The 23,572-nt window shown below is 47.3% G+C and overlaps 2 protein-coding genes across 11 annotated transcripts in view; both read left to right on the forward strand.

Annotated features, from left to right (window-relative positions):
• The window catches only part of lmo7a (LIM domain 7a), a 49,026-nt gene that overhangs the window by 18,224 nt on the left and 7,230 nt on the right, over positions 1-23,572 (forward strand). For 6 of the 10 annotated variants that reach the window (XM_076031144.1, XM_076031146.1, XM_076031150.1 and 3 more), the window contains 18 exons: positions 4,040-4,070; positions 5,230-5,343; positions 6,655-6,859; positions 8,089-8,341; positions 8,550-8,864; positions 12,924-12,953; positions 13,755-13,869; positions 15,315-15,454; positions 15,901-16,459; positions 17,220-17,444; positions 18,517-18,631; positions 19,376-19,537; positions 20,438-20,613; positions 20,732-20,795; positions 21,088-21,144; positions 22,055-22,080; positions 22,206-22,313; positions 23,162-23,248. In XM_076031144.1, coding sequence (XP_075887259.1) covers positions 4,040-4,070; positions 5,230-5,343; positions 6,655-6,859; positions 8,089-8,341; positions 8,550-8,864; positions 12,924-12,953; positions 13,755-13,869; positions 15,315-15,454; positions 15,901-16,459; positions 17,220-17,444; positions 18,517-18,631; positions 19,376-19,537; positions 20,438-20,613; positions 20,732-20,795; positions 21,088-21,144; positions 22,055-22,080; positions 22,206-22,313; positions 23,162-23,248 — 2,782 coding nt within the window. The remainder of the gene's footprint in view (positions 1-4,039; positions 4,071-5,229; positions 5,344-6,654; positions 6,860-8,088; positions 8,342-8,549; positions 8,865-12,923; positions 12,954-13,754; positions 13,870-15,314; positions 15,455-15,900; positions 16,460-17,219; positions 17,445-18,516; positions 18,632-19,375; positions 19,538-20,437; positions 20,614-20,731; positions 20,796-21,087; positions 21,145-22,054; positions 22,081-22,205; positions 22,314-23,161; positions 23,249-23,572) is intronic. The other 4 variants (XM_076031148.1, XM_076031147.1, XM_076031152.1 and 1 more) reach the window with 4 other exon arrangements.
• LOC142891544 (LIM domain only protein 7-like) lies at positions 9,121-11,860 on the forward strand (the record flags this gene model as incomplete). The annotated part of the gene is made up of 3 exons (XM_076031185.1): positions 9,121-9,686; positions 9,971-10,114; positions 10,540-11,860. Coding segments are annotated over 3 exons (1,488 nt in total), but the record flags the coding sequence as incomplete, so codon positions are not given.

Genomic DNA, 23,572 nt, shown 5'->3' on the forward strand with positions numbered 1-23,572 from the left:
GGCCAAGGGTTGGTTTGTCTTTTGTGCTCTGTTGTCATGAGTTGTGTTGTTCTTGTTGGCGGCTGAACCTGGAATTAGACACATTCTGCGCCCATGATTTAGTCACATCTGTCTCATCATCCTCGTTTGGATCTTTTCTTACCCTGAGTCAAGAGATTGGTGAGTGACGATGATGGTTAGTTGTCTGAAATTTACACAGCGTTTGTTTGGTTGTTTGCCTTTGTCTCCTGTCTGTATTGACTGAGTGCACTCTGTGGTTTATGTCAGCCAACACTTAGTTCTTTTGAGATCTCAACACTTTAGCTGGGAGTTGTGGAGGAAGAACATCCACAGCTTCTGGAGGATTCTTTGAGCTCACAGCGGGAGGGCTGTTGTGAAAGTCTATGCTTGCATGCGGAGGTTGAGACTTAAGGCGTCAGTAGTCAGTGACGAGTCATAAGAATGCTATTTCATACCTTCTTCCGAGTGCTTGATGGAAGTTTACCAAGACGCCATCATTGACTTGTGACAAAATACCGAAGACTTGTCTTCCTTTTTATTCCACGGTATCAATTTACCGTGACACGGAATATTTGAATGAGAAGCAAAATGTCATTTTTCAGTGTTTCCAAACAATTATTGTCTCTGGAACTACGATTGTGTCTCTAGTTTGACGATGGATTCAGCAGAAGTGAGATGTAAACAGAGGTCCAAATATTCAGCTTTCAGGGTTTCACTTCATAATTAGTTTTGTAAAGTTGCGCTGGGATTATAAATTAAGGTCTGACAATAGGCAGGACATAGGATCATTTAGAAATGCCTGTGTTTACAAATTATTATTCTTAATATTATTGTTATTATTACATTATTTCTGTGCTTTAATTTGGATCAAATCTCGGTTAAAACTGTTACTTCCATTAATCATTCCCACTAAGAGAGGCTGTTCTCAGCCTGCTATCTCTGTGCAGGCAGTGTTGATTGCAATTTAGTCACATGAGTAATCAGCTGATTCTAACACACGCTAAGTCCTGAGGCGCGAGAGCCCTGAAAATAGTCCTTGTGTTTGTTTTTCCCTCTTTTCTGCCTTCAACGAACCTCATAAACGAACATTATGAGGAACTGTCTGTTTGTAGTGTTGTGTTTGCCTGCTTCTGCTGCAGTTTCTGTGTTCCATCCAGACCACCCATTAATGATAGTAAATTTCCATCTGCTCTTTTTATTGTCTAATTCATTTGCAATATACTGAAGTGGCAAATACCCCCTCTTTTTTTTTTCTTTTTTTTTTTACCCCCCGAGCATGGGAATGTTGGGAAGTGCCTGGTGCAAGATGACGCACACTGGTGAGAAAGTTGATCTGTTTTCCATCCCGTTAAACACTGTAAGTGAAGTGTGAAGACTTCCCTCAGCCTGCTATGGGTATGTCAAATACTTGTTACAAGCAAGGAAATTGCATTCAAATTTTTGTCTTTGCAAAAGTGAATGCGTGATACAATGAAAACATGAACTGAGGCACATGAAGCTTGGGCAAATATGGAATGGCTGAAGCACGGCGAACATTCCGTGAGGAAATAATCTTTATATAACTGCACCTTCTCTCTGAGTCTCAGTGTGCTCTGTTGTTACAGTTACTCTCAAACCATGTTTTACTTGTTAAACCCACAGCGTTAAACCAGCAGAGTTTCACTCTCACTCTCAACTGATATTGGGATGCAGACACAGCGGCAAAAAGCAATTGTAAAACCACAGACAACAGATGGAAGCAGTTAGGATCAGTTAGCGACTTAGTTGGAGGATATTTGCCACTGAGAGAGCATGCAGGAGGAACTGCAACGCTTTAGCAGCAAACATTATCCTCATTTCCTTATTTGCTGCTGTACCCAATTAGCCAAATTGAATTATAAACTAAGTGAGGGGGAAAAAAAGAAAAGAAAACAATGTTGGACTACCTCCGTCTTTGTTATCCAACACATCCAAGGTCAGGTGAGGCTGCGACTCATCTATCTACTTAGTCTTAGACTTAGACTTTTTATTTGTCATTTAAAAACATTCACTTCTCAGTGTCCATCTAAAAACGGAAATTCCGATGCACCAACTACCGATAAAAACCAACAATGACAACACAAAGGAGAAACAACACAGTCAAGTAATAAGGTGCGATGCATAAAGTGCAAATGTGTACGTTCAATGTATTGCATGAGTTGGAGGGTTATTTTGTGTTCATTAGTCTTATTGTGTGAGGGAAGAAGCTGTTGTAGAACCGCGTAGTCCTGGTCCGTAGACTGCGGAACCTCTTTCCAGAGGCCAGCAGTGAAAACAGTCCATGTTGGGGGTGGGAGGAGTCATTGCTGATACTGAGGCCCTTTGAAAGGCAACGCTCCCTGGCCGTCACCTGAATGGAAGGGAGCGGGGAGCCGATGATTTTCTCCGCCGTCCTCACCACCCTCTGCAGAGACTTCCAGAAGATGTATCTTCAATGTTTTTTAAAGCCATACTATGACAAATTGCAGTGCAATAAAAAGGCAGTAGTAGTTTTAATCTGAGTTGGCATCAGTAATGTGCCTGTGTTTACTCATGCTGTGTTCTCAGGCCTTATAACAGACAAATAGACCCACTACCACAAACCCGGGGAACACAGGTGGGAACTTGGGAACTAGAGTCCTGGGAATTCAGGACCTGATTTTATGGTTCCATTATCTATGATGAGGAAGGACATAGTGTGACAATACAATATCAGTCTAGGAAATGCAGGGCGTAGGAGCACAGGACTGGAGAACTTGGGGACATGGGTGTCTAAAAACAGACACCTCTTTGTCAGGATTAACCCCGGGAACTAAGAATCTTGGGGGGATAAAAATGAAACTAGAACTTGGGAACACAGGCTCCTGTGAACATAGTGACCCTTGTTATGGTCTCATGTATGTTATCAATTATGGCATCATAGGGTCTTCGAAACACAGACCCCAGCAAACATAGACCCTTCTGTCATGGTCCTTTTATCCAAAATATGAATCCTTTGGAACAATAAGACTAGAACTTGACAACCTAGGGCCCTTTGTTGTACTTTCTTGGACCTACAATGTGAATCAAGGGAACACAGGACTCAAGGAACATAGTTCTTTGGGAACGTAGGGCTGACTACTTCTAGCACTGCTGAAAGAAACAAGAATACCCAGTGTTTTCATATCTCCTGGCTTTGCCCCTTCTCACTGCCAACATATTGGCCTGTGAGAACGCCATGGAAGGTACAACCGCACGTGGCATCCTGGGCAGGTGCACAGGTTACACAGCACGCTCGGAACAGGGTTGCGTGGCGCGTGTGGCCATTGCCTTACCACATGATAGCAGGAATGCCATGCACGCTCGACAGGGACTGTGTATCCTTTTGCTGTCTCTGTTATGCGCCAGGGCCGTTAATCACTTTTTATTGGCCGCTGTAAATAGGCGCAGCAGCAAGCCCAGGTTTAAAGGTACACAATGTACACAGGCGCAACGATGCCTGCCTGGCCTGCGGGTCGACACTGTGGCCTTTGTGTTGGTTTTAAACCAGCCAAAGCGTTCCGGGGGAAAGTGATGTAGTGGACGGCCAAGTCAGCTGTCAGAACCGCAGAAATATAACTGAAATCTTGGGCGGCCCCCCGACCCCCTTCCCTCCCGGCGGCGTGATTGCCTCTTTGTCGAGCCAACAGTGGTTCATTGTTTGTCATTCTGATGTTAAGTGAAATTTCTATCAGGCGTCGGAATCAAAAACAAAACCTCTTTTGGCGGCCGCTAAACCCTGAGATGTTTTTCCACCTCCTTGTGGAAAAACACACACCAACGAAGCTTTACTGCGTGCAATAACTTCTCTGTGAAACGGGTTTGTTTTCCCCTCAGCCTTTGTGCTGCCGTGTGTGAGGGAGTCCGGGGCCTGGCCGTAGTCTGGATTGTGCTCTCACTTTCCAGCTCTTTCACTGGCCAACACAGAGACCCTCTGACAAGCGGACCCTCTGTGCTTTCATTGTCATTTACACACAAACACACACTCACACCTCTGTTTTTCTGCCTTCTCCCCCCCGCACAGGCATCAAGAGACCAACAGGAGGCTGAAAAATGTGAGTGGAGAAAAAAAAATACATTGTTTATGTTTTTTGTGCGTGAATGTGTCTGTTGTCACTTTGCCGGTGTCTATTTGGGCAAGTGTTAGAATGATCTTTGAGCCTCTGGTTGTTTCACTTGAGTCCCTTTTGGCCGGGGCCGGAGTCAGAACGGACGTGAAAAATTCTTGGGGTGTGTTCTGCAACGCGCTCCTTTTCCCTATTTTGAGACTGGCAGCTTGAGGCAAAATAAGCAGCTGCTTGCATAACAGTTCCAGATCAGTCAAATACTCCGGCACTTTTACATTTGTTGCAACTTTCTCGCGTTGTTCAAACAACACTTAATGCAACATATCGGCTTTACAGCTGAATATGTTCCGCTAGTAAACTCGGATTTTTGCGTCTTTTGCAGCTGTCATGACAGACGCAGAAGTTTCTTCAGCAGTGCTCTTGTAGCACAACTATTAATGTATTATTATTCTATTATCACCCTAAGTGACATGCTAAACAAATACAAGGACTCCAAATATTAACAAAGCAAACATTCCACACGAATCCATCCTGTTATTATTTATATTATGTATGTTTTATTACGAAGTCACGAGATGTAAACGGTTCCTCTCTGAGTTACAGTCATCGTTCTCTTACAAATATTTAATTTTTCAGCTGCACATGCAAACACATGTAAACTTTGAAACACTTTGCCTGCATTGTGTTTTTTCTGCACCCGAACGTGTGGAAAATTTCTTGGCAGGTTTGAAAGTTGGGAAGTTTGTTGACATTAAACCCTGGAGTTCGTATGTCATGTGGATTGATATGATGATTATAAGCGGCATTGTTGTATTAGAGATGGTTGTTTGCTCAGAGTGCAGCACATTTACCTGTCCGGCCTAATAATACATACACAGGGAAAGAGAGAGAGAGAGAGGGAGAGAGAGAGAGAGAGAGAGAGAGCAGCATCAGAGTTTTCTGGATGAGGCAGGAAACAAGAGGAGAGCAGCACAACAATCGACTGCTTTTTCACATTGAACAAAACAGCCAGTTAGAGAACCGGTTTAGATTTAATCTGTCAGTTAATTTTGCAAGTAATAACCTTGATTTAAAAAAAAGAAAAAGAAAAAGAAAGGTCTTGCATGTTTTACATTCTTCCCCCCCCCCCCCCCCTCTGTCTCTTCAGGTGTTGATCACTATCTACTGGCTGGGTAGACAAGCTCAGTGTGATCGCTTGTATGATGGACCTTACCTGAATTTTAAGGCCTTCGAGGGATTACTGGGTACAGCACTGTACAAGGTAAAGCCATCTATTTGCTCCCTTATCCTATTGTGCAACTGGAATAATCTTATCTGCAGGCAACAACAGGCATAATATTCTTGCAGGAAGAAAAAAAAATAGCAACCCAGAAATGGCACGAATGAAATCCCCTTATAGAGCCGCTGCCCAAGCACATGTCAATATCCTCCCTGGAATGTCGACTATGTGTGGAAGAAAGTCCAAAGGGAGTCAGATTTCTGGGCACTAAAACTCAAACTATGTTAAGTCATAAATGGCCTAATCTTTCAACACGAGTCGATGTGTCTTTGGACCACTTGGAACACACGTGGAAATGGCTGCTTCCTCGAGCCCTCTTCACACCTCTGTGGTGTTGAATTTGACACTTTACTCACTTATGGATTTGCAACTGTGTTTAGTATCGCTATAATTTGACAGAGTTACATAATAGCAGTTGGCAGTTTTACAAGCAGCAGCGGTAATCCATGATCAGCAGCTGTATTTCAGGGTGGGTCTTCCTTATTGTCTGGTTGGATTCAGCAGATTACAGATCTGGAAATAGTTTTCTTAGTAAAAGTGGCAAGTTTCCGCTTGTCCGCGGCCGCCGTGGACAAAGTGGCTACGGAGCGTTCGGCTGTGTCAATGCGTGTGTCTTTAAAGGGCACACGCGACATGGCACTGATTGCTCTGACAATCAACCCTAGCTGAGGACAATGTGGCATCTCCGGGTTAAAGATGTAGTTGAAATCTCACACATTTTCTCAGAACCATCGTGACGATGGAGGTGAAATTTCCCAATCCACGTAACCATTCTGGAGTTTCACAGAGGGAATTCTAACCAGTGGCGGCCAACAGGGACCTCGACCCTGAACTCAACAAGCAGAAGAGAAACATACTGCTCCGTATTGCATTTGTGGTCGAGAAGTCGGTGGTCCAATTTGTTTCAAAAATTACAAGTTCACAAATTTAGTATTTAGTCAAAACACAGGCAGGAGCGCTCACAAGCATGTCTGCTTCCATGTGAACTTGCCCGAGCTGCACCGCACAAACAGTTTGGGTGGAATTCTTGCCGCGACATTCCATGATGGTTGTACGGATTAGGAGCTGTCACCGTCGGCTCAGCAGTGAGCAGTAAACGGAGTAAATTTCAGTTTTTTGGTGAAGTACCCCTTGAAATAGCCGCCCGCCGCGTCCCTCAAAGATATAATAGTGTATGTTTACAGTAACTGACTACAGGGCCTCACGCGCTACCTGGGAGATCTGGAGATAAATGTTATAATTGACATTGTTTGCCCATTTTTTTTTTGGTTTTGTTTTTTCCACGAAACGCAGGCCCTGCACGAAACATCCAGTCCGAAAGCCGGCAGGGACAGCGGTTTCGGCGACAGCTGGTACTCCGAGCGAGAGGAGCCCAACCATCAGACAGAGGAGGGAGGGTGCGGACACAAGAGGGACGACTCCCTGGACAGCTTGGACTCTTTGGGCTCTCAGCCGCTGAGCACTTCGTCTGACGTCACTCTCAAAGGCAGCGGCGACGGTAGGAAGATGTTCCTCACAGCTGATTCGCCTGACAGAGCCTCTGAGGCCTTGTCCACACTTCCATGGTGATGTTTTCGATTAGAAATCATGTTTTCAACTCCAAAAAAAGCCTTGTGCACCCTGACGTTTTTTTTTTTAAATCCACTCACAACCAAATATTCAGGCAAGACAAGTGCACTCCCAACCAAGAGGTGGCACTGTGGCCAATTAGAAGTCTTAAGATAAGCAGATATGGCTTGTGTGTGGACTGACAGTGAAGTTGAGCCACTTCCAATGATTTTTTTCTCTTCAAATATACGTTTATGAAACACAATGCCTCTAATCCTTGCTACCATCCAGATGCTGCTCATACAGCAAAAGCTAGCACCATTTTTGCGTCTTTTTGCCTTTTAACTGCTCTTGCTTATAGATAAAAAGTCAAATATATGTATGTTGAGATACAAGTAAAGCTGTAAGCAAAAAAAGTGGTTTCCTGAGAGAGCCATGAAAGAAGAAGTCGTCCAAAAGCAATTTTTTTTATAGAGCTGAAACTATGTTTGTATGTTATTGAAAAGCCAAACTGTGTAGAAAAAAACTACACTTAGTAAATTATGAAAAACCCACATAAATTTAAACAAAGCCCGGCAGCCTTTTATTCAGTTTTTGCATTTTCTGTGCAGACTTGAGTGGATTTGAGAAGCCCCAGAGTGTTGTGTTTGACTTGTATGATTCTTTTTTCTTTTTTTTTTTTGGGACGTTCCCCAGCGCTGCATATTTTGCATGAATATTCACAAAACCAACATCTTCAGTCCAGAAACCTCAAATATTTCAGAACAGGGGGGAAGATGTTGTTTCAGAGCCAAGGTGCTGCTGCCCACGAGAACAAATGCCTGTTGCCATCTAGTGGCAAGCTCTGAAATGGAACGTAGATCAAACGTCAGGATGTTTTGTTGTTTTTTTGGGGGGGTTTTCGGCCGCGGTGTCAGGATATCAGAGCGGGGTTCTGACGGAGAGGGAAGCTCAGGGTCGTTTATGAGAGAGCGTAGTGAGACATTCCAAGGAGGCCTTCATCACCAGCTTGTAAACCAGGAGGCCTCCTCTCCTCTCTTCTCCTCTCCTCTCCTATCCTCTCCTCTCCTCTCCTCTCCTCTGCTCTCCTATCCTATCCTCACCACTCCTCTCCAAAACACACATGACGCTCACCGCAACCTACTTCCCTTGTCCCTTCTCTCACTGTCTACCCGCCAGGTTGTTGCAGTGACACCGACGCAGACTCCGCCTCCAGGATGGCCAACCACGGCGATGGCGCCGCCTACCGCCGCTCGGTCTCCATCACGCCCAAGGGCACCGCGCCGTTCAACCAGTTCCTGCCCACCAAAGACAAGCAGCAGTTGGCCTACGTGCCGGCGCCGCTGCGGAAGAAGCGGGCCGAGCGCAACGAGGACAGCCGGCGCAGCTGGGCCAACGCCTCGCAGCAGGAGGATGAGGGCATGCTGACCAGGTAGTCTTCCGGTTCCATTGCTGCTGATGAATGCCGTCCGAACTTACACACACACACACACACACGTCCGCCTGACAAAACGAGAAGGTTCTAAGTGATCCTCTTCCATCACTGTTGTTCTGCCCGTCAATGACGGTTCAGGGTTGGCTGTCCTGGTTTCTTTTAAATCATCACTATTATCATTCTTGCTTTGCCGCGGCGTCCACAGTGAAGCCGCGCCGTCGCCCGAGCGCGACGGCGACACTCAGCTTTCCCAGAGTCCCCTGCCCGAGGCCCGTCAGCTGTGGGATTATGACTCTGAGAGCGGCAGCGACTCGGACGCCGACCGGCCAGACCCCGACCTGGTCCTGGACGACCTGGCCAGCAGACGCTTCCACAGCCCCACCCCGACCACCCCCACTAACTTTGCCGTGCCCCACAGCCCGCTGGCGCTGGGCGGCCTGTCCAGGGCCAGGTGTGGCTCCTGGTCTAAGGTCAATATGGTTGCCAGTGTTCCCTCCCCGCAGAGCGTGACCGTCCTCAGGTCAGAGAACCAACGAAGCGACCGGTGTGACTTTTGTTTTGTTGTTTTTTTCTCCCCCGGTGCCTGTCTGGATGAGAGCAAACCTGAATGCTTCTCTTGCCCTTCAGTTTGCCTGGTTTACTGTCACCGTGAGCGACAGCTTTTGGCTTTGGGTGCTGTTTTCTAACAAGTCTTCGAGTTGTGTTGGTTTTTTGGAGTTGTTTTTGAGATTTTCCCCTTAAGCCGCGGCGGCCGGGTGCGTTTTGATTTGGCTTGACACACCGAATCACCTCTCGACTCCCTTTTTTTTTTTGGTTTTTGGAGCTTGCGTTGGTTTGCTAATCCCCTGCATCCCCCTCCCGAGGTTTGTCGTGCTTGTGGAGTTTGCTCCCCAATTTGTTTGGTTTTTTTGGAGTGGCTGCCGTGCTGTTCTGCAAGGAAAAACAAAAACAGAAACAGAAACGAAAAACCGTCAAACACTTTTGACGTGTGTCTCCTGAGCAGCAGCAGCAGCAGCAGCAGCATCAACAGCGGGCTGGCCGAGGCCGCCAAACGCGGCTCGGTGACGGTGGACCACGGGCGGTGCGTGTCCCGCGACAGCCTGTTTAAGGAACTGTACGATGATTCCGAGGAGGACGACGAGGACGACGAGGGCTACGCAGACCCCGTCCACGACGACCTCTATGCCCGCAAGATGGGCGTTAGATCCCAGCCGGCCGCCGCCAGCGAGTCCCACAACAAGTTCTTGCCCAAGGTCTGGACCCCTGAGGAGGACTTTCTCTTCCAGAAGATCAAACTGGGCTCTCAGAGGAGACCCTGGTACAAGAAGATGCAAGGATTCAGGTGTGTCCTGCACAGGCGGAGCTGCTAGCATCTAATAGCCACTGTTAGCGACCTCTTAGCAACGACTAATCCACTGGATCTTCACTTTCCCTCAATACTTTTCCTGCATTTCCTCTGTTAAAGGCCCAGTGTGTGACATTTAAAGGGCTCTAGATGTCTAAATCCATTCCTGCTCACTTTCTTTCCCATCTTTCCCTCCCTCACACCCTCTCTGTGCTTCCGTCCTTCCCTTTTTTCCTTTTCCCTCTTCCTCCCCTAATCCACGCTGCTGTCCTGGGCTGTAGATACAGGAGGCCGGGCTCCTCGTCAGACGACTCGGACTACGACGTCAGTCCCTGGCTCTCGTCGGGCCCCTCTCCTTCTCCTTCTCCTTCTCCCTCTCGCGCACGCGAGGCCGCGGCTCACGCCACCCTTTACGTGGGGAAAAGGTCGATACAGCTGCACGATTGTCACAATGAAGGGGTGTTTTAACTTCACCCCGGATCGTTCTGTGCTCGAGACACGATTTTCAGTTCTGCTGGGGGGCGCCTCTGCACTTCTGACGAGCTGCTTTCTCATTGTACTAACCCAAAAACGCAAAAGGCGAAAACTACGAGACTGCCGGAGGTTTTTCCTTAAATTCTTCCTGAAGCCCTCCAGTTTTACACAACTGTCTGTTTAACAGCATTGTGCTAAATTTAAATTTACAGTAGTGCCATGTAAATACTGATTTAACACATATTAGACCTTTGCTACTTTAAGAGCTCCGGACGCTTGACGATTCTCCTCCTTTTTTCTTGCTGATTGATCCCAGTTCACGTGCATGAACTCATCACCTCTCTGTCCTTCTCTCTCCTTTTGCCCCACCCTGCAGTCCTCACACCCAAGCACACTCCCCCCTCCCACTGCTCCCCAAGATACAGCCCCCTATCTTAGAGACCCCCCCACTGGTCTTTGCCCCAGTGGACCCCACGTCCGGTCCCAAACTGGTCAAATGCGAGAAGTGGCCCCTGTACGGGCGCCGAGACCCCCGCGAGCCTCCCGACGTTTTCGACTACGAGAGCATTTTGCCCGACTTGGAGAACGACGACATGTTCGCCCGGCGCACGCAGGCCTTTCAGTCCAACGCGGACTTGGCCGCCGTCAAGAACCCGCCGCTCGCCAGGCGCCGAATCTACACATCCGAGCCGCAGCTCAACATTGTCACGCAGCGCGTCACCGAGGACGACGACTACCCCGACATTGAGAAGGACGACGTGGTTTACCGCAGGGAGAAAATCCAGCAGGCGCGGCAGCAGCGGCCTCTCTCGGGGGCGCCCGACAACTACGCCCCCATGCCCATCCCGGAGCCCTGGGAGCTGCCGCCGGAGCTCCAGGCCCGGCTGCTGTGCCCCCCGAGCCCTCTGGCCGCCGCCGAGGCAGGAGCCGATCCCAACGACGGCGTCGTCGAGCTGGAGGAGCGCTCCAAAAAGGACGACATGCTCGTGCGGAAGCTCGCGGGTGCGCCGGCGTCGGCCGACCGCGCCGCGCCCTCGGTGCCTTCGTCCTGCAGCGAAGGCGACCTGCAGAGGTGGCAGGCCATCCGGGAGGCCAGCCAACTGAGATACAAAAAGAAGCTGCTGGTGGAGAGACTGGCGGCGCTCAAGTTGTGAAAGCAGCTCGTTTCCGCTCAACTCTCTGACCTTTTATTTTTCTCCCCAATGCTGTGTTGTCTAATGATTTTGTGGGCGGGGATGTGGGGGGGCCGTGGGACTGTGCAAAAAGTCGATTATTTTTTTGATCTGGAGGTGTTTCATGGTCTGCTTGGTGCTGCAGCTAAATATTGGTTGGTCTGAAGGGTCGCTGTTACGCAAGAAAGCTCGCGACTTCCGCTGAAGGAGCCGGAGCGTCTTCTTGTTGGCTGGCTGTTGCTTTGAAATTAAAGAATATTTTCCCTGTTACATAAAAAAAACAACCTGTAATCAAAGGCCTACAAGGCTCTGACTTACAGTTTTCTGCATGGTGGCGAGATGACTTGACATGAATGCTGAGTGAATGGCCAGACTGTACATTGAACCTGCTGCTGCTGGAGTGTGTGCCTCTCTGGACGAAAGCTCCACCACTATACAAACATATCCTCCGAAATGTTTGGCACATCACCTGTCTGTGAATGACACTTCAACTTTCTAAGCTGAATAAAAACCCTTTTAAAAAGACGCTATTATCTTGTTAATGGAATGCTTTCCATAAGCCGCTGGTTGACCTTTACACAACACGCGCGCGAGGAGGAATGATGAATTTTTTTTCTTGTCAGCAGAGGAGGCATCACGCCAGTGTGTAAAACTCTAACACTTGAGCTTGAGCAATAGTCAAACACACATCTCGGACCTCGCCGAAAATCATCCGTCCTAGCCGAGGACGACGCTAACGCCTGTCGAAATTCCCCACCGCTGTGTCAGAACGACGGGCCCCACAGTGACCCGGACGCGAGACTGTGTGCTTTTTGCGCTCGCACATGAACATAAATTTAGCACAGGTTGGTACAAAGCACATAGCCATTGGACTCCGGTGGAGACCGTATGGGTTGAGTTCGTGTCCGTGCGCAGGAACACAGTTTCCAGTTGCGTCAGAGTCTCAAGAAAGGCGGCATTGTTTGGAGAGTGTCTGCACACCTCCGCAGCCAAATGTCAGGGGAAGAGAAGGGGAAGGTGAGGCCGTGTCGTGAGCTCAAACACACACACACACACACACACACACACGGGGTCTGTGAACACTGTGAGATTCATGTTCAAAGGTACAACTGAAGACAGTCTAGGCCGTCATCAAATTTACAACTTTATTTTTAGCCTAGGACTGCAGCAGCACAGCCCTGCGTCATAAATCGTTGCAAAAAAAAAAAAAACCTTCACCGCTTCAGAAAACATCAGATTTAACCCTCTGCTTACAACCATCTGCAAAAAAAACTGTTTCTTCTGTCAGTCTCTTCAACTAGAAGCGATGACTCGTGAGAGCCTCTGCATGTTCGGAACAGGAAAAACAAGGTGGCGGTGAGGCGGTTTCAGAGGGAGGCGCCAACACCTGGCTGTGGGTGTTTTTATTAGTACCAGTGAGGTACCCGCCTAGCCCCTTGTGACATCACAGAACACACAGAACCACACACCTGTCGCGATCGAACACAGTAGAGAGGTTAAAGTGAGGTTTTGCAAATGACGGAAAACTGAAACGGCCGGAAAAATCTACAGCAAAATGTGACTGTTGTTGTTTTCTCTGGTTTCCCAGACAGCGGCAAGCCCCGGAGAGTATCGACGGGTGAGTTGATACGGGCTGCCAGGAATGTGGCACGTTTGCATTCAACCAGCCCCGCCCCCTCTTACAGTCGCACCTCCCCACACCCCAACCCCTGCTTCTGCGCTGCCCTGTTCTCACCCTGTCGCCGCTGAAATGACACGCAGGGTATAGAGTGTTGTATGGCACGGGGCCAGGTTGCCCGCGGTGGGGGGGGGGGGGCCGGGGGGGTTGCTGCGGGACAAAGCTCTATTGACATGGCAACAAAGTGGAATAGACAAGTTCAATAGCTAAAGTGCTGGCTCATGCACCCAGCCGGTGGCAGTGAGGGTCATGACTGAGCGCCGGGCTGGGCTGCGCGATGCCGGCGTGAGATGTTTAGAATACGTAGAATTTACAGGTAGGTTTGAATCAAACAGTGGGGCTTTTTTTTTTTTTTTTTTAAGTCCATTTGCTTTCAACAGGCAATGAGCCTTTGCATGATGTAAAGCTGTGTTGTGATTGTTTTACTAACCCCGAGCAGGCTTCGCCGCACTGTTTTAACGCGCCGTCGTTTTCAAACTAACAGTCACTTTCAGGTTAAAGGTTCTGAGCGTCTCTGCCAACGTGCTGCTGTTTTACAGATGATGTTTCGTTTCGGTTGTTTTCTTCCAGGATGCATGCGGATTTATTGTTGGACTCCCCTCTTTGTAACCTTTTCTGTAACCTTTTTTGTGCGGTAAATGCCAGCCAAACGCATTCCAAACACTCCCGTCTCCACTTCCTGATAGTCCAAGGTCTCTATTTTTTATCTTACTTTGCCACTCTTTTTTTTTTCCTTCACAGAAGCAAATCAACCAACGACATCCAGGTGGAAATCAAGGCTCGGCGGCAGCAGACTTACGAAGAGTTGCAGAGGCACCGCGACAGCATGAAGGAGGTCGATGATAAATGGCAAGACGTAAGTGTTAGTCGATGATAAACACCCACCTGCTTTTTGTTTGTTTGTTTGTTTTATAGGTCCCATATTGTGTAACGTTCGCTTTGTCAACATTTTTTAAAATATGTATACAGTGTACTCTACCAGTCAAAAGTTTGGACTCACCTTCTCATGCAACAACTTTCTACACTGCAGATAGATACTGAAGAGATAAAATGTATGAGAAAGATGTATGTAATTATGCAGCAAAGAAAAACACACAAATAACTTTCATTTTTATGAAATTATTTTGAAGAATTTAAACATAAAACGTGTTTGAGTCATTTTGCACCTTCATTGTTTGTAATAAAAGTTGTAAACCGCAATGTCAGTAGTCATAAGAATGAAAGAAAAGACACTTTAGACAGGTAATGTATCTATCTGTATTCATCTTTCATTTATTTATTTTGCTTGGTCCACTTTTCTGAAACTCAGTACTAAAACACAGCTCAGCCAATCATCCTTTTGTGACATCACAAACGGCACTGTGAGCTCTATCAGATTAGTTACAACATCCCCAGCGCCTTGTTTTTAATTTCTCAGCAACACAGCAAAACAAACGAAACGAACGCTGTAAACAGAGGGCTAAAACGGCCCCTTTTTAGAGTTGCTCCTCTAGAATCTGAAAATATCCATGACACGGTCGCTTTTTGGGTCAAAACAAAGAGCTGAGCAGAGGATGTGAGCAGGAGAGCAGGTGTTGTGGTGGCGTCTGTAGCCGGGGGGTGAAAAGATGAGCTATTTCCATCAAAAGACAGACACAGAGGTGAGCAGCGGTTGGCGCAGCGCCGCCCTCTGGCTACGGACCGACCTCGTTTCAACATCACATATTGTCAATATCATTGCTACGGTTGTTGTTAAATGGTTTCATGATGTAATCTGGACAGCTGGTGCTGCGGAGGGGTAAAAATAACCCTGCCCCGGCGCATCAACATTTTGACGTGGAGCCACAAGTTATTTCTGGAAAAAAAATAATAAAGTGTTCAGAGAGCAGCTGCGTTCCACTTTGCGACGCTTGGGATCCATTAACTTGCTGTTTAACTGCTGGGAAAAATTAATGGCGACCCAAAAAAAAATAAAATAAAGGTTACCTAGCTGCGCTTGGTTGCTGCACGGTAGAATAATGGAGTTCCAGCACTGCACAAAGCAGCATTTAGGTCACACAGTCTCCAGTACACAGGGGAGGTGAGCCAGGAGGAGCCTGGAGCTCACAAATAGAACACCCTCACATGAAGCCCTCCTCCCTCCTCCCCTTTCACTCTCCACCTCCTCTTCCTCCTCCACCTCCTCCTCCTCCTCCTCCCCTGCTCACCTGAGTTTGTCCTGCACAGCAGCAGCCAGTGTCGTTCTATTGCGGACGTGAACTAAAGCGTCATGGAGAAAATGATGCATGTGGCTCTCTGGGCTTGCTCTCGCTCCCGCTGCAGGACCTGAGCAAGTGGAAGAGCCGGCGCCGCAGCGTCAACTCGGACATAGTGAAGAAGAAGGAGGAGAGGGAGAAGATCGAGCAAATCACGTACAGCGACGGCAGGAGGTCCAGAACCTTCAAGGAGATGCAGGAGAAGAGGTGAGCGACGGGGGGGAAGAACGCAAAAAAGTTTCTCTCTTCTCTCTGTTTCTACACTGACTTGCTAACTTTGCGTTGCTCATTAACTTTCTTCCTCCGTTTCGCCTCTTTAACCCATCGGAGGGGGAGTCTTTTCTGAGGTAATAATAGACAACTTGTTTATTCCCCTTTTTCTTTCTCTTTTTTTTTGCGGCATTAAATGCAAGGGATTATCTGTGCAGGAGGAGGAGCCTCCCTGTAATTACGCCTTCAGTCACTGTACGAGTGTAACCAGATCATCTGCTCGCGGGCTGCCCCCCCCTCTCCCAGCTTACCCTCCTGTCACTCGCGTCTTTCATCTTTTTTTCCCCCTTTAAGCCGCTCCCCTTTAATTTTCCACGTCGCCGTCCACTCTCTACCTCTTCCCACGCTCACGCCGTCCCTGCCCTTGTCCCCGACACCCGCAGGGAAAGTAAAGGTCGGCTCTCGTCCCTGTCTTACCTGGACACCGAGGACGACGCGTTCGAGGCACCTGCCGTCTCCCTGCGCACCCGCGCCCTGCCCGAGAGGAGCTACACCATTGACACTCCTTACACTTCCTCCGAAACCAAGAAGACGATCATACCAGAGTCCCGGGACGCTGCAGACGATCCCACGTCCACCGCCGGCCGCAGCCCCGCCCTCAGATCCCGCTCTCCCGTCTCGGAGCGCACGGCCAGAGTCAGAACAGAGGAGAGCACCACCGTCATCACCTCCTCCTCCACCACTTCCTCCTCCTCCTCCAGCCCTGCGCGGAAGCCGGTGGAAGCGAGGTACCCGCTGTCGCGTAAACAGGCCGTGGAGGAGGTCCAGCCGCAGCCCAGCTCGATGGAAGCCAAGCCTCCCGCCACCTCTCGGGTTTCCGCCTCCCTCCCCAGGAGCTTCCAGAAAGCCGAGGGTTCGCGCCTATCCTCGGTAGTGACCCCGAGGCCCTTCGGGGTCACGACCCAGTTGTCCCACGTCGCCTCGATCCCCCGAGCCTCCACTGTGAGTACAGTCGGCTATAAATTCGATTGGACCACGGTTTGTGTTTGAGTTGGAGTCATTGTTAGTACAGATTCCGCTCGTATCGCTACTTTCATGTATGAAGGCATGTTGAAGCCAATAACGTATTAACTGGCCAATAGCGTTATAAATTTGCCCTATTTAAAATGCAATTGGCCAATAACGTAATAAAATTCCTAAACCGATAACTTGAAATAACCATTGGCAATCAAAAAAAATCTCATCAAAAATCCTTAACAGCGAAAAAAAAAATCTATTCAAGCGCGAGTTACATGTCATACAGACAGACAGAGAAAGAGAGCAATTTATTACAGTTATGTCCGATAAATAAAACTTAAATCAAGTGATGTTAGCATATTATTACGTTATTGGCTCAGTTATTAGCCAATAACATAAGCTCTGTTATTAGCCAATAACGTCAGCAGGTCAAGAACGTAATAAGTTATCGGCTCAGGACTTTTATTAGGTTATTGGCCAGTTATTACGTTATTGTCTTCTACAAGGCACTATGCTGCTTTTATCGTGCAGGCTTGACTAGTCGAGCTGCTATTTTTAATCCACCCTCACACTTGCTACTGACACAGTGGACTCTGCAAACAGAATTATGTTTAATCTCATCAAGACTTCCAGGACTGAACTCCTGGAAGTTCCGCAGCTCAGTTTCTCAGCCCATTTTACTCAATTTACTGTGAGTTTCTCACGCTGAAGACAGAACACTCACCTCTTCACTGCTCCCGGGCAGTTGGACGATACCGGCAGGGGCATCAACGGCAAAGCCGACGTCTCCAAGAGGTCGACGGTGCCCAGCCGCTACAAGCAGTTTGTGACCTCCGAGGACGAGTCCCAGTCGAGCTCCAGCCAGAGCAGCAGCGACGAGGAAGAGAAGGCGGAGAAGAAGGCCGACACCTCAGTGAGGAGCATCACCACCACTCAGACCGTCTCCTCGGTCAAAAGTACCACCAGTCAGGTAGTGAAATCAGCTAACATGCACAGGGGGTTCAAATAATTAGTCACTTTTAATGTTTTAGTATAATTTATTTATTTAGCAGTCGGTAAGCTCAGTTTTAGCATCCTGTCCAAACTTCTGTTGGACCTTCCATATGCTTTGAAAAGGAATAAAATGAAGGCAGCCTTAAAGGGCAGTGTTAATACCTCTCCCACTCGTATATCCCCTTTGTGACATCACGAAGGGGCGGTTCTCAAAAAGTGAGGCAGACAAAAGAAGTAATGGGAGGATGGGATTTTCATATCTCGGATTAGTTCACCAACAGGCAAGAGAAACATTACAGATATTAAACTTTTTGTAATGGTCATGTCAAAGTAAATGTTGGGACTTTAAAAGCAGAAATCTTGACTGTGGTGCAATAAGGAGACACTTGTTTTCACATTTAAATCTTGAATCTTGACCAGGCTTGGAAAGGACACTGAAATGTCTGTAAACTCAAACAATCACAAAAAATTCAAATAATATTCTTCAAAGTACACGCCAAGACAAAACATGAGTGACTTTCACAGTCCATACAGTCAACACTGGTGAGGACAATCAGGGCGTGGTGCTGACAACTAGATGCAGTGATAATCAAACATAATCGCAAAAAGAAAAAAGCAAGACAGGAAGGAAAACAAGAGAAGACCAAGACTACAAAAAAATGAAAGAGCAAGTGAAGGTGAAAGGACATGAACCACTTGACATGAACTCAAAACAGGGCACATTGAACATTAAACTTGACAATGAAATAAATCAGGAAGCACACAAACGAAAAACATGAAACACTTGACACGGACATGACACAAAACTAACTAAACAAAACCTCAAAAAAACGAGAGAGAAAAAAATGGATATTGAACGTTGTTGTTCAAAGGCAGTGCTGCAAATAAATGAAGAGAAGCAACAAGTCCATAAATAATTTCTTTCCCTTTGCCAAACTGCTCTCTCTCTCTCTCTCTCCCTCTCTCTCCCTCTCTCTCTCTCTCTCTCTCTCTCTCTCTCTCTTTGCATCTCTACTGCACATGTTAAGTTGCTGCTGTTTGGTTCACAGGAGAACCACTGCGAGATGCGCATCAGCCTGAACCAGAAGCCTAACAGCAGCAAGGACTTTGGCTTCGAGGCGGCCTGGGACTCCACAGGCGCTCGCGTCACCTCTGTCCAAAAAGGTAACTGACAGAGAACGTTTGAGCTGGAGATCACTGGATGAGTCAATGAATTCCCCTCCGCACTGCACCTCCCGTTCAGACACAACTGACTTAGTATTGATCCCAAGCACTCCAGCTCCATTTTTATTTCATGATCGAGCCCCAGATCAAGGTTTGTCTGCAGCGATTCAGAAACTATGTAGGGCAACTCTATGTGGGTCAGATCTTTTGGGCCTCACACTCTCCTTCCACTGAGGTTTTCATCATCGCTGGATCACATTTTTCGTAGTTTAACTTGAGATGTGATACAAACATCTACCACATCTGTGTCTCTGCACATGCATCCAAGCAAAGTGTTGCAAAAAAGACAAAGCACAGACGGTGGTCAGAGTTAATAATAGATGCACGAGACAAGAAAACGTGATGAGAGTCACAGTTTATGATCTTCTGCGAGGATTTCATAAGCGCTCAATCTTGGATGAGCTCAAACTCCGTGAGAATATGAATATCTCCAAACTGTGCATAAACCAGGACTTTCTGCAAGTCGAGAAGTCATGAATTCAAATTGCTTTCAAAAGAAGATAAAATGTTGCTGTTTTTCATGCACAACAAACTTGTGACTTATGACTTGTTTAGCTGTTTGCGCAGAACATTAAATTGAATTATCACATGAATGAGAAAGCTCACAAAGCAAAGCCGCACTTTTTAAATCTATTTTTATTTATCTTATCTTATCTTATCTTTTTAAATCTGCGCGTGCCGCAGGCAGCCAGGCTGAGATGTGCCAGCTTCATGTCGGGGACGAGGTGCTGACGGTGAACAGGCACCAGGTGGCAGAGATGAGCTACTTAGACTGGAAGTCGTGCATGGAGGAGGCTCTGCAGGAGGGCAGCCTGGTCATGGACGTACGCCAACACGGCCAGAACAGTGAGTCGTCATCGGGAGCCTGCTCTGGTGTTTAACTTCGAGGTGGTTTAACATTCCTCGGGCTGACAGTGTTGCTGTCACTGCTCGGGTTACTAAACACGTTTGACACTTTCAACTGGTGTGTAAACTGTTGTGAAATCATCCAACGGATGATGCCATGACAGATGACTGAGGACCTGAAACTTTTTTTTCCTCCTGGTGAAGGAGGCTCTTCCTCTTCTGACCTCAGCCTGAGGTTTTTTTGGTTTGGTTTTGTTTTTTTCAACCCTCCTGTGTGTCTCGTCCCCGTTTCCTCATTCTCTCCGCTGCCTCTCATTTATTCTGGTTGTTTATCTTTCGCAGTATTGTTTTCCCTGCAGAGAACTCAAACAGAATAGCTCCTGCAGAGGCTCCTGGTCCCTCGAGTGTGCTGTTGTTTTTTTTGTTGGTTTGTTTGTTTGTTTCGCTTTACAGTGTCAATGTAACAGGCTCGCTCATTCCAGCTATGTCAGTGTCACCTTGCATAGAAAAATAATAAACCCACCCAGAGTTGCCCACTTGAACTAACACACAGCAATTGAGGAGACAGTTTAGCGCAGCGCAGCTGCTGCTGGTGGTGGTGGTGAGCCTGTTAGCAACACTGTGTAGGTTTTTTATGAAAGCTTTAATAGGCTGCATGGCTGGGGAAGGTGGTTTCTCTGTCACTCCCTGCTGCTCTCTGTAACAACACTAAAACAGCAACCCCTCTCAACCCCCCTACTCCCGCTTTGTAGTGGTCTTTAAAAAGAAAAAAGACATATTTTTCAGATGTTGGGCTCTTTTTTTCAGCAAATAGAGAACAAAGTACAGAAGACACAGAAAACAACTGGGGTTTATGTGCAAAATGCGCCCTGTCTTTGCCATTGCATTGTCTGCACGCAGACTGGGACAGAGACCAGCCTTCCCTGCCATTTAAAAGCCATAAGACCATCAATCTGACCAGTACGGATCATCCGATACTTCTAGGTTCTCCCGACGCCAACTCCGTCAGCTCCAGCCTGGATTTCACCTCCCGCAGCATCAAAGAAGCGCTGCCAACACCCACCCACCAGCTCATTGTAAGTGACCCGGAATCACTCCGGCGGACTGGAGTCTTGATTAAATATCGCCCTTTGTCTCGGGCGCTTGGCCCAGCGCTTCTCGAGCGAGTGTTCAGTGTGCCGTGCCTCCCCGCAGGACGTGGCCGCAAACGGGGTTAACGGAGGCGGGCGCAAGGAGCCGCCAACCATGAGGAACCAAGGTAAAGAGCAAGCGCACACAAGCAGAAAGGTTGCAGAATTGATCGTGACACCTATTTCTGTACAAGGCACACAGAGGCGCAGCAGCCGGGGATTGCTGTTGCTGTGTTGATTCAAAACAGCCGTTGCACTCGCTGGGATTGTGGCGCATAATATTAGTGCCATTTGCTGTGTTGTGTAACAATTTGGTGTAAAAAAAAAAGATGTAATTTCACGCGTCTCTAAAAGCCACACACTGTTTCCAGGTGCGTACGGTCAACACTCACTGTGTCCTTGTTTCCTTTTCTCATGTAGACTCAGAATCCATATCTTTGAAAAACTTAAAACGGAGATCCGAGTTTTTTGAAAAAGGTAACAAAAAGAAAAACCGTGGGATTCCTCGACCTTGTCTTCCTGGTGGCTGGGTTCCCTGCTTCTGTGTTGTCCGCGTCCTGAAAATCAGCTGCATGTTTCGCTCTCGTGTCCAACAAGTCGTCATTTCGGAATGAAGTGCCAGAACTAGAGGTTCCCCAAGGCTGTGTGTGAGGCCTTTTCCTCTTCTTCTGGGAGTCTTGCTTGGTGTCGACTATTAACCTCCCCCTGACCCCCCGGCCCTTCCCCTCCAGTTGGCGCCGGCGCGCTCCTAGTCATTCAGCTTTGTTTGCGAGTCCTTGCACACAGAAAACATTATTTTGTTCATTCGAGCAGCATGGGAGTTTCTTACGACAGTCCTCCAGGTAGATACATAGATTATTAAACGTGTTCGCTGCATTTGCAATGCTTCTGTTTGCACTTATTCCCTTTTCTGCGCCGAAGGCTGAATGAATTTCTTGTATTTTCTCGGTGGACACTAGAACTGAAAATTCACCTTTGGTGCCACATGTTCCGTGCTGTATGTGTTCAATGCATGCTGTGTTTTTTCCATGTGTGTCTGCTTGCTCTCGCCCTCAGACTGTTGATTTTCCTATTGGGGCTGGCGTCCAATTTAAATGTCAACAACTGGGTTTTGTCGAATTGAAAGAATCAATGTGTCAACGTGGGTGAAATTTGATCTTGTTGCCTGGGGCATGTTGAATACATCAATTGCTCTCGTGGTTTCACGCGTCATTCTCAACCATAAATTTGTAGTTGGCTCAGAAAAACAAGTTGAAAGTTTAATAAGGCTGTCAACGTTGCTAAAATGCGAAGCCCCGGGGTTGCGTTCCTTTTAGAACCTTGATTTTCTTGATCCTGCCAGAAACAATAACGGCGTGATCTTTTTTTTTTCTCTCGACTCTTCAAGGGGGATCAGACGCCGTCATGCCAGACGTGAGTAATGCAATCAGTGCTTATTGCATGCGGCGGGAGGAGATGATCGTAAAACGACATGTAAACATCGTGTGTGTCGGCGACTACCTGGCCGCTGTTTCAACCCTCCTCTTCATCGCCTGCAGATAACAGTTCCGCCAATCAGTGCGTCTTCCAACCGCTGGTCCTGGGACCCTGAGGAGGAACGCAAAAGACAGGAAAAATGGCAGAAGCAGCAGCAGCGCGTCCTAGAGGTAACTAAAAGCACTTGCATGATGCAATGAGATAAATGTGTGTCAATTCTGCCATCATAGGAGGCAGAATTGCCTCAGCTGCATTTTTTATGCATTCGATCATAATGTATTTTTATTGAAATTCAGGACAAAAACGTCACCAGCGAGACTGTTATGTTCAGCAAAGCTAAAACTGCATCTTGCGTCATAATCATGAAGCTTAAATAAATCCCGAAAATAGTAAATAAAAAGAAAAACAACTATTCAGCTGTGGTGATAGTAAAGCACCGCCACTCATCCTCAACACCCACTCTGAGGGGGTTTGCCTCATTCCTAGTCTTAGACAAACCCCAGAGCTTTAAATGATGGACAGGGATGTCCTCAAAATCAACACCCTTTTCCTCAGGGATGCCAAACGATATTGCGGAGTGTCCGTCGCGAAGCACGTTCAGCCGTGTGCCGGCCTTAAATGCAGCAGGAATCCTGTCAAAACAATATTGTGAGGGTCTATTTCTGGATTGAGAGATCAAAAGGTGTCCGAGCAGAGCGCTGATGCTGTCGGGAAGGCCTGATACTCCTCCGGTCCTGGTCCCTGCTGGATACTCGGCCTGATTTCTCCATGTGTTAGGGAGACTTCCAGCCCTGAGCAAGGTTCTGTCAACCTTCAGGCTGGTTCAGGAAGCTGTGTAGGTGTGCGGGGAGGAATTATGAGACTATTACAGCCACATCATCCATGTGGTCTTTTGTATCTTCGCACATTTTGTCCTTTAACCCTTTTCTCAACTCACTGTATTGTACAGTGATGGTTGTGCATGTGGGTGTTTGTGTTGCTTTAGTGGTTTATCTGTGTGTGTTTTTTTTCCGTCCAGGAGAAATATAAGCGTGACCAGGAGAAACTGCAGGAGGAGTGGATGAATGCGCAGAAGGACATCTCCAAGAGCCCAAACCAACAAGAGGTAACAACTAGGGATGCAAATTATCCATCAATTCATTAATCGTGAGTTGATTGACCTTAGCGATCAATTAACGATTAATTGATAGGCAGCTATTTTTCCTGAGAAACTAAATTTCACGATGAAAAATGTGTAAGGAACATATTATTTAACCCTTAAATCATGTTGAGGCTCCAATGTGACCCATTTTTACATTAGAGAACAGTAAAAACATCCTAAACATTTATCCTCTGACTTTAAGTTGACGTCTAATGGGTCACATTTTAACTTTTTTTTAAGTTGTTTAAAACTAACTTGTTCTAGGTATATTATGACCATCACAGTATC

This window comes from Nelusetta ayraudi, unplaced genomic scaffold (assembly GCF_046127955.1).
Source record: "Nelusetta ayraudi isolate G7.1 ecotype Tasmania unplaced genomic scaffold, CSIRO-AGI_Nayr_v1 ptg000031l, whole genome shotgun sequence".
Classification (NCBI taxonomy): domain Eukaryota; kingdom Metazoa; phylum Chordata; class Actinopteri; order Tetraodontiformes; family Monacanthidae; genus Nelusetta; species Nelusetta ayraudi.